Source organism: Lipophrys pholis (genome assembly GCF_963383615.2).
Source record: "Lipophrys pholis genome assembly, chromosome: 17".
Taxonomy (NCBI): Eukaryota; Metazoa; Chordata; class Actinopteri; order Blenniiformes; family Blenniidae; genus Lipophrys; species Lipophrys pholis.
Genome location: NC_137643.1, coordinates 9,023,207 through 9,034,434, shown reverse-complemented (window position 1 = coordinate 9,034,434; position 11,228 = coordinate 9,023,207). Strand labels below are relative to the sequence as shown.

The 11,228-nt window shown below is 41.7% G+C and overlaps 1 protein-coding gene across 1 annotated transcript; it reads right to left on the bottom strand.

Annotated features, from left to right (window-relative positions):
* Positions 1-539: 539 nt before the first annotated feature.
* On the bottom strand, positions 540-5,829 carry cibar1 (CBY1 interacting BAR domain containing 1). The gene is made up of 8 exons (XM_080484513.1): positions 5,699-5,829; positions 5,038-5,272; positions 4,832-4,900; positions 3,954-4,055; positions 3,412-3,516; positions 3,123-3,236; positions 1,887-2,006; positions 540-922 (listed from the first exon to the last, which is right to left on the bottom strand). The coding sequence occupies exons 1-8, from the start codon at positions 5,725-5,727 to the stop codon at positions 794-796; spliced, it is 903 nt and encodes a 300-aa protein (XP_080340639.1). The 5' UTR covers positions 5,728-5,829; the 3' UTR covers positions 540-793.
* Between the last annotated feature and the right edge of the window lie 5,399 nt (positions 5,830-11,228).

The following is an 11,228-nucleotide window of genomic DNA, read 5'->3' as shown; positions in this document are numbered from 1 at the left end:
TAAATGTGTGGGGTGACTCATGCAGGACAGAGATAGGAGCCATCAGCTGACACCGGCTCCACTGTGACAGACAACACACAATCTTAACGTGCACATCATTAGGTGCCACATGCACACACGCACACATGCACACACACACACACACACACACACACACACACACACACACACACACACACACACACACACACACACACACACACACACACACACACAGGAGCAACCCCTGAAGACACACACAGACACACACACAGAGCTGCAGATGAACAGACAACGCAGTGCAAAGTGTTCCCGGCTTCATTGGTACAATTTTTTTTGCATGTCTCTGGAAGAGATGAGTCACTTTTAACTGTAGTCGTCACCTAACTATTGTCACAGACTGATTCACACTCCCGACAATTTCGAAAAAATAACAATCAGCCACTCTTCAAGCGTTTTTATGCAAAGTGACTGCGGGAACACGGTGTCCTTAATATAGAATAGAGAGACACTGAAACTATGAAAAGCACAAAAAAAAAAAAGCTTTTTTTTTTTTTTTTAATTCACCTGTGACTAAACAATGTACAATTTCAGATTGTGCAATAAAAAAATAGTTAAGACAATCGTCAACTGCAATAAAAACAGTAGTAAGTAAACCTTTACAATGCAGAAGAGAACTACAACACATTACTACTAAAATATTGCTCGGACCACCTGGGACCTGGTTTTGGCAATGGCGGTTGACATCACCGTCCGCTGTCGCTTCCTTGCAATCCCATACAGAGAAACACGAAGAACTATCGTCGATGAAAGTTTATTTTTCATTATATGTGTCCTCCTCCTCATCATCCTCGTCGCCCTCTTCGTCATCTTCCTCCTCGTCCTCATCGTCTTCCTCCTCCTCCTCCTCCTCTCTTGTCTGGCGACTGCTGGCTCTCTGTTGCTGTGGTAACAAATAAACAGTTACTATGCAAATAAAGAGCGTAGCGGATAGCCATTAGGCACCATCAAGGCTTTCCTGGAATTTCTTCACTCTTGAACTTTATTCCCGTCACTGTAGAGGCGTTTACGAGTTGTGACAATACAGGTAAGAAACTTTGAAAGGTCACATTCCTCCAGCTGACTTCAGTAATTATAGTACCGTGTTACGCAATCATAATACAGCTTGTGTTGAATGAGGCTTCTTCTGGGAACTTCTTTTGTTTCTTACTTTCAGTACCCCCCCCCCCCCCCTTCAGTTTTAACCTCTGTGCAAAGTGAGCCAGCGTTCCACTTCTCCACCTCCATATCGGGCTGTAAATGTTTTGTTCAATCAGCTGTGATTGCAGTTTCTCTCAGATAAAATCGAATCTAATCTTGGAAGAAGCAGAGTCTGAGCTTCAGGACTTGTGAGTTGCATTGCTGCGACAGGTGAGTAACAGCAATCTGTGTCTGGGGCATCTTCATGAAACACAATGCACTGTGGGATACCGCCTCAAACTGATGAAACGGTACTCGTCAGACTGTGAGGACTTGAACTGTAGTGTCCAGGGCGGGCTGGTGTATAGCGCAGGTAAAATGGCGGGGAAAGCGGTGAATGCAGGAGGAGATGCGTGATGTCACTCGCATACAATGATTGATGGGGCGAGGCCGTGCACAACCACTGATAAGCTTTGAAAATATGAGACAGGAATTCAGATTTTATCTTCACATTGAAACTCATGCAACAGCCAACGGAAACCCCGCGGTGATCCACACACTCGTGGGCATAGAATCTGTTTTAAGATCGATTTGTTGATGTTTTGAAGATTGTTTATCTTCTTCCAGCACTTTGTTTTGCATTTTCTTGCAAAAAAACAAAAAAAGTGCAATATAAATAAAGTTTGATTTGATTCCAGAGGGCAGAAAAGTGTCTGTCTGTTTCTTACCTGCAACGTCCCTGTCGTACTCAGGAAGGACCCGGTCCGATCAAGGGAGGTTTTGGAATTAGCTCGCACTATGTCTAAGCGTGAGTAGTACTCAGGGGGGTGCAGCGAGCTCCTGAACACCTGCCAAAGACAGTAGGAGGCGCTATACTTTTCACCACAAACAAAGAAAAATGGAAAAACTGCCTACACATGATGCACTGAAGCTCGACGCAGGATAGATCGCCACAAAATAATAATAATAGAATAAGGAATACATACGGCTGCTCAAATGTTATATGTTGAGAATATCAAACTTACGTAATGAGTTTCAGAGGAAAACACAAAGAAGTGAAACCGTGCAACTGGGAATACGCAGCCGACCACAAACTAGGCCGACGGTCGTCTGAGGTCATGCGAGGCGACTCAAAGTGTCACTTTATCAGGAAACTTGACAGTTCAGGGCTCGCCAGCAGTTTTCGCTGTGTAGAAAATAAATTCAGCCGTGCCCCTCGATCAGGATTATCTACATGCTTGTCATTGTGCTCGTTTCGGATGATTCAATCTCCTGAAGCTTTGGACTGTGAGTCATTGAAAAACAGCCTTGTCTTGTTGAGGAGTTGTGCTTCGATATGAATGGAAGGGAGATGATTCAGTGCTAAACCACACAGATGAGATGGCGGAGGGGTGGAGGAAATAGCAGGAGGCAATCTGCGGGAGGAGCCTCGCTCACCGGGAGTTATTGATCTTTTGTTTTCTCACTACATCCTGCCGTTCTTAAAATAGTCCGGCGAATCTCTCGTCAGATTGTAAACAGAAGAAAAGGAGCTTAGATGACTAGAACGGGTTATTTTATAGATACAGACGGGAAAAGGGCGTGAACAAAAGAAAACATGTATGACTAGTGTGTTCATATGGCGCTGGCACTTTGAATACGCTGAATATGTCAAGTGATGGACGGAGGTGTACCGGCATTTATTGTGGGAGTCGACTAAAGGAGCTTTCATGATTCACTTGTATTTAAACGTCTCTATTCAATCAAATACTGTTTATTTATGTAGCTCTTCAGTTTACCCTCTGCCTAAATCCAGTAGTTTTGTACTTTTTCTCTATATGCCCTACTTAACGTATGCTTGTACATACAAACTGTACTCGTCCTCAACTAGAGTGATGGAATACAAGCATAGCAGATATTTTTTTTTGAAAGCAGGCCGGCTATCAATGCCCAAGAATGGAGCTCAGAAATGTCTGTGTTCTTACCTCCAGGTCCTCCTCCTCATCCACACTTTGCATGTTTTGGTAGGCCAAGGTGTACATCTCCACCGCCTTGGCGTGGAAACACATCTCCACTGTCACAAACTCACAGAAGATTTTCTGTGTGGAGAAAAAGACGAGGTTATTGTTCAGTCTGGTGATGTACTGTACGTCCATCCTCTATACCAGGTTATTCAACGTAAGGTCGCGGAGGCTGGAGCCGATCCTAGAGGATTCAGTTCACTGTCACGGATTCGTTGCACAAAAGACCCTGATCATGTGAGGCCGAGCAGACCTTAATGTCCCGGATCTTCTGCTTCTCGAACTCGTCGATGGTCTCCTCCAGCTGCTTCGTGGTCCGCGTGGCATCCATGGTGGCTCTCTGGAGCTCGCTCTCGGCCTGGCAGTGGGAAGTTCAGCAATTTGCAAGTCACTTTGACAACAACTTAAAAACAACGAGACGCTTTTTACTGACAAACTGGATGATTTCCTGCAAATGTGGACAGTTTATTCCCGTTGCAATTCATCTTCAAAAGTAATTCTGAAATCAGTTTCTTCTCTGTTGTTTTGCATCATCAGTGATACGATGTACGGATTCCATGTGACACACCTGTGACTGGTGGCTTGGTAAAGGAAACAAGCGAAAAACTGAACGCTGCAGCTGATTCTTCAACATCCTCATGTAATTTGACACAGGCATCATTGTAGCCTGTAGTTATATTTTGCCGTTACAACCTTATCGGTAAGTAGTGATAGTCGCAATATCTTTGTATGTTTCGCGAGAATACTTCTGCCTGAGAGGTATTTGAGAACAAAAGAGAATGAAGACAAGGATACGATGATCTGCCTGTCTGAAGGGTTTCTCTGTCTGGTCCTCTCGAGCTGAGCCATCTGTTTGGCTTCTCGCGCTCTGGCACTCTGCGTCGCCTTCAGATTCTCCTGCACGGATACGTGAACACACAAGAGCAATGGATGGTCAATGGAAAACAACTTGTGCTAGGCTGTGAAAAGATGGAGAACACAAAGTGTTTGGTGCACCCCAGTGTTTCGCAATCAAGGTCTCGAGTGGCCAAAAGCAGGCGAGATTCTGTGTGTTCTATGATTTAAACAATTTGAATATTAGTGTTACTATAGAGCTCAAGATAACAAACAAAGCTACAACGTGTGTTGGGATGTTTCAGAACCGGCAGCAACATGAAAACAAGAAGATAACAAAATGACTATTTGGCTCTTTTATTGCAACGGCAGCAATTCATACACTGCGTGATGAGGAATATTACTTAGCCCAAACAAGATAATCATCTTGTGAAATACCTCAAATGCCTCAGAGAAACAATGGAATTCATGTTGATCCTCCAAAGCAGGGCAAGAAATGGCACCAGTGTCAGTGTGATATTATCACGAAAACAATACTGCCCTCATGTGGACAAGCAGTGGTATTGACATAACAGTTCATTGGAACGGCAACGGTCCATTTTAAAGTGAAAGAACTTCACTGTCCAACCTCTCATCGCAGCTCTATTTATTACATAGCTCTTTAAGTGTGTCTGAAATGCAATTTTCTCAACAAGTAAAACTGGATGAACAAAAATCCTATCTGCTTTTGATTCATGTACAGCCCACTGTGTGTGTGTGTGTGTGTGTGAATATAATTCCCAACAATGGTAATGAGCAACAGTTAGTACATGGTGGAGTTGCAGCTGTGAGACACTCACCCTTTTAAGCTTCACAACAGCTCCATAGCTTTTTAACGGCTCGATGACTTTGGCCTCAAGGCGTTCCACCTGTAAGGCAAGACTTGTGTTCGTCTGTCTTAATACCCAAGTTCACACTCAGATGGGGAAGGATCATTTATGGCAAAATCAACATCAATGCATAAACTCTTGTGGCGTCATCTCAGCCAACCAAACACAACCCTGACCTCAGCGTGCCGGTAGTCTTGGACCTTCGCCAGGTGGTCTGCAAACTGCTTGAGGCCCCTCTTGAGGTTTGGCGTTTCTGTGTCAGCGTACACACCAATTTCCCGTACGAGGTTGTCAGATTTGTCTCTCAGCTTGGCTGTTCTACGGGCGTAGGCAGCAAACAGCTGGCACATGTCCCCAAAGTGTTTCTCCACGTTGGTGATGTTCTCCTGGATCCTCCTGGTCTGGCTGTCTCTGCAGAGGATGACACACCACGGTGAGGATGGAGCCTTACATTACTTCACCATATTTATGGGACAGAGCCAAAAAGAATCTGTTTTCAGATATGTGATGTAATTTCCAGATTCCGTCATGAAGCCTGTTGGTGATGCATTTCTATAAACAAAAATGTAGTATAACATCTTTACTGGATCCAGACTGGTTACTTCACTTAATACAACAGACATATTGCGGGCAAATTGTTGTTAATTCGTTTGAGGCTAAAGACAGACAGACGTATTGCTTCTAACTTATTGTTAATTATTTAAAAATGTGTTTTCTAGTTGAATCAAGGCTCTCGTCTCTCCCGATGAGGCTGATTCAGTGAAGGTTAGCTTTTACATGCGGAGCCGCATCCTCCTAACACATGGTACTATCTCGGGGCGCTTCAGTGTTTCTTACCTCGCTCTTGCATCCGGTGTACGACTCATGTTTACCGACAGACAAAGATAAACAAACAATACAACCTGTTTATCTGCAGCCTGGGTTGAAGTCAGCTAGCTAGCTGTGCTGCTCTGCCAGCACGCCAATGCGCCGTTTCCATGGAGCCCACTTCCGGTCGAGAAAGGCATTCTGGGTAACGTAGTCGTTAATAATTATTTGTACACTATAGCACTTTTCTAAACACGGTTACAAAGTGCGTTTACATCAAAATTATAATAAGATATACAACGATAAAACGTAGATCATAAAAAATAGAGATCAGAACAAGAAAACCTTAAAAAACAAGAGAACATCAGTTTAAAAGCCAAGCGATAATAATCTGGGGGGGAGTAGTGATTCATAGACATATATATTTGTATATGCTTATGTACTTATCAGCGAACGAGAGGCACCATTTCTATCTCTCAACACCGCAATCTTATACAGGAAGAAAGTCTGTTAATTCATTTATATGAAATATTACAAGCAAATAAACAAAGAGCACAGACACACAGCCGTTGATATACAAAGCAAGTCTTCTTTGTGTGCTGCATCTTTATAGAGGAGGTCACGTAATCTCTATTGCTTCATATTCATTCAAGACTATTCAAAGCGTTATAGACAACTAGTAAGATTTTGAAGTCGATCATTTGACACAGAGGCAGCCGGTGTACAGATTGAAGCTCAGGTGTAATGTGCTTCACCCTCTTTGTGCTGTTGATATGAGGACTCTGGATGAGCTGCTGCTGTTTAACAGATTGTTTTTTTTTCTTGACCTGTAAGTACACAGCTACAATAATCTAGCCTACTGAAAATACATGCATGAACAAGTTTCTCTAAATCTTGTACCCTGTTAAAGTCAGCTGATTGACCTGGTGTCTGTCGGAGGTGACTGATGGAGAAAAAGCCACACACATACAGGGAGAACATGCAAACTCTGCAGAGAAAGGCCCCCAAACTTAGACTCAGATTGGGGATATTTTCACTGTGAGGTGTTAATGTCTACCACCACACCAATATTCAACCCAGTGTCAATCAAATGTAGGAATCATGCTTGAGAAATAATGGGGTTATCCAGCGGGGCATGTTTGGACACCTCTTCCCACTTTGAATGTATTAAAGTGCAGTTCCATGAAATAAGAATCAAAGGTGACCAATCTTTCTTTAAAAATGTAAATTTGAATCAGTAATGTTTGTTTGAATGAAATTAATTAGAGGTAAATAAGGTTACTTGAGCCATTGTCCTGTAATTATGAATTGTCCTGTTTCCGTGATATACTTTAGTTTTAGGTTCATTAAATAGGAAGGGTGGTGAGAGTAACATAATGGCTGGTACATATTTATTTGTCTCATTTATTGAGCACTCTGCGTATCTGCCCTATGACAGACCTGTTAACAGCATACTCTACCTTTTTCCATTGTCACCTTGCTATGGCTGTAGCTCCTTTGGACAGAGAAATAGACATTGAAATTCGGGGTACCCACACACTCTTTTATTTTGATACTTGAATCTGTGCATTAAATGATCTGATTGTCCTTTTTGTTTGGCCACAAAGCTTATTTAAATATCCAGTTTGAATTGCCAACAAAAGTCAAGCTGTAAAACTACTTAAATGTGGTATCCAGCCAAGCTTATTACAGCTAATAACCAAAATATTTGGTAATTACAAGTGCTTCTGGTGATGGGGAAATCCAAATATTTGGCAGCTTCCTATGGTTTCCCTAATTCCCCAAATAGATTAAGGTACATTGCAACAAAGAGGGCCACAAATAGTCTTTTTCAACAACAGCTTGACTGTTTTTGAACTGGTGCCAGGAGCAGACTTTGTGATCACTGAAATGAATGCAGGCCTCATTGTAATTCCCCCCTCTGTGTTTGGGAATGCATGAATGTCACCAGCTGCCACGTCTGCTCCTCTGTGGAAAATGTCCAAAAACCTTAATTATCACGCTTAATCATCCATGGGATTGAAGCAGGGGAGATCCCACTGTAACAGATTGGAGATGTAAAACACGGTCATTGCATTGAGCAGTGTGCTCTGAATCCCAAGAGGAGCTGGTTTTTTCTCTCAGTTACAGCTGATGCTGGGAGGGACTTATCCCCCCCCCCCCCCCCCTTTTCATTTAATGCTAGTTTTTCCCTTTTTGGAGAAATACCACCACAATTTGAAATAGGAAGAAATGAACCATATAGAAAAAGCCGACTTAAACACAAGCTCACTTTTATTGCCATTTAGTATGATTCGTGTTTTCAACAACAAAATGTTGTGTGTACTCAACATTTTGCTCTTCAATACAAATATACAGATTTTACAAATCAATGTATATATAATCAAACATTTGTTTATATATGTGAGTGAAGATCATTTATTGCTTGTGTGTGGAAATTGAAGAATTGAACTGAAAGACAATAAAGTATTTGGTGTTTGTTTTTCTTTTCTTTTTTTTCATTCCTTCACACAAAGATAGACAGAGGAAAACTACAAAGTAGAAAAGTTCAATTACAAAGTTTTCTTTAGAAGCCCAAAGGGCTTGAAATCCTTCCAATCCCCACAGCAAGTCATTAAAACATGTAAAATTAGACCAGGCACTTGGTAGAGCACACGCTTTTGCCAACGCCACATTTGTCACCATGGAAACCAATGCATTACAAGGTTATTTGATTCACCACATTGGTGTGAATTGATTGGTTACATACATACATACATACATACATACATACATACATACATACATACATACATACATACATACATGCATATGCGCATACATACAATTTGTATTACAAACCAATAAATAAATAAATACACACAGACAAAAACACAACGGTAATCATGAAATACAATAAAACATCAAAAAGAGAAGAGGGTAAAAAAAACTAAAACCATACGTCAGGTACAAATGTACTGGTTCCAGTTGAATATATCTTCATTTAAAAAATGTATTTCAAAAGTTATTGAGGAATAAGACTTCAAAGCTCATACTTATACGTGCCTCATACGTTACCCTCATTCGTATATATAAAACTCTAAATTTAATGGAAGACTGATGAATGGAAGTTTAACGCTGTGATAAATGAAAACTTTTGCTCACCCCGATGAATATGAGTGACTCTGATCACAAAATGTAAAAAAAATATGAGCGATCCAAGGTTTTGTTTTATATTCATAGGAAATTAAAATCTGCATGTTAGAAAATGGAGAGAAGAAGCAAGAGTTTATCTGAAACCAAAGATTTAGAAACAGACAGCAGTTCATGTTTTGCTTGCTGGATTAGAAATAAATATGTAAGAATAGAGCTTTTGACATAATCCTCAAAGTAGTATTGATTGATTTGAAATAAGCCCATTTAATAGCAGAATATTTAAGGTCAGGATTTTGTAAACCATATTTGTTAAATTGTGATATAATAAAAAAGCAAACATATCGATAAAGGCACTGATCCAGTACAGTAGGAATCTTATTGACAAGCTGTTAGTTTGTTCTGTTAATTTATGTCTTTATTTGAAACCACATTGGTGTTTGAACAGGATTGTAAGTCGAACAGTCTTGCACAAACAAGATCTTCCATAATTTTGAAAAACAAGGTAGAGAGGGAAACTGTGGTCACCTGATTGATTTGTAACAGGATATGGGAGAATTACACAACAGCAGGACCGGGAAAAACATATTTGTGAAGGTTAATGGCTGAAAAGTTACTTTCATAAGGTCGCTTCTAATCTGTTTGTCGGGTTTCTCTCTGTTAAAAGCACCGAGACATGACTGTGTTGTATGTGGTGCTGTATAGATAAAGTTGAATTGAATTGAATTTGTTTTATTCTATTTTAGAGTATTTTTTTCATGATTAAGAGGCCAAATTAGTGCTATTACTTTTCTGTCCTTCCACTTATTTAAAAGAATGAGTACTTTTGCCACCCTGCTTCAGTGTGATTGCATCGCTCAGCCACACGATGGCAACCCGCTTCCACTTCTGACTTCTTGAAGGCTGTAAATCGGAATCTACATGGTTACAGGTGGATTTTAAATTATTTCGTTCTCCCTGCCTTGTTCATGCAAACACTCCTCAGACTGGTGCCTCTCCCTTCACCACTCCACCTTCATGTGTTTACATTATTCAACACATCCTGGCTGTGGCCCAGCGCGACACCGAAACTCCCTAAACATTATAACAAATATAGCAGATGCCTGTCTAGATGGTGTCCTACAGGATCTTTGTGTTGAAAGAAGCCCGGGGCTGTTGAGTTACTTGCCTTGGCTGTTGGTAAATGTATTCAGGAGCGGTGGCATCTTCTTTATACTGTGCATCTGACTTTCTTAAAGAACAGATGGTGTTGTTTCCTAACTACCAATTAGTCAGGAAAGGCTAGCAACCACAAGCAGCAGTTGTCTCTGCCTTTCTCATGCTCTCCCCTCTCATTCGCTCGCCGTCTTTGTCCTTTTGCGTCTTCTTCTTGTTCAGTCCTCAGCTCTTTCCTCTCCTCCCTCCCCGCTGCAGCCCTCCACTCCACGGTGGCAGTGTGACACGGGAGAGATGTGTGGCCTGCTGAACAGATTGGGAGTGACATATGTCAGACGTGGGGAGACTTAGTAGGGCAACCGAGTGTGTGTCCCCCAGAGTGTGTTTATGTGTGTGTGAGTGTGTGCTTATGTTGGTTCCCCCCTTCAGGTGCGAGTCCTGGTGTGAAGACCCCCCCCCCCCCCCACCCCCCTTCCCCCAGACACGGACACGACTTTAGAAACCTGGTTAATAACCACAAGGAGTCTGTGGGAGGCGTGTGTGAGCGCTCAGGGACGTTGAGGATTATGAACAGTGTGATATCTTGTTTGCCACTTGGTGCATAAAATGAAATTACAAGCCAAGAGTCAATATCTCATCATGCTGATTTTGGCTAACCTCACTCTCCTTCCTCTAACTGCTCCATTCCTCCCATTTGGCAGAGGGACACAGCGCTGCTCTCTTGTAGAAAATAACTGTGAAATATCCAGTGGGAAATATATCCATCCTATCTCCATACTTCAGGCTCACTTTTTATCGTTTTAACTTTGAGATACTCGCTAAATTAAGAATTGATTTGTTCTCAGGTGCAATTAAATGCTGCCTCGGTGTGTGTCTAAATAATAAAAGCTGAATTCCCAGATCCATCGTACAAACAATGAAGATGTCGGTTTAGCTCAGGCGAGGTTTGACACGCATCTTTACTTTATTACAGTAGCGCTCTGAATAAACTGCATTACTGCAAGTGTAGTCACAGTTCCGGGTTCATTCTCTATGTGTGGTGTGGTCTTTATGTATGTGTGGTTATTAACAGAAAGCCGTGTCCCAGATTCAGATCAATGCAAACACTGTGTCCGGATAAGTGCTTGGTGAGTCACATGGTTCAGTTATGAAATTCACTGCTATATCCCTTTAACTTCTGCAACCTTGAGCAAAAGTCCTCCCTCTATAGTTAAGCGGGTGCTTGAAGGGCAAGCCAACGCAGACACGGTCCAGTGCTTTTATTGACCCAATG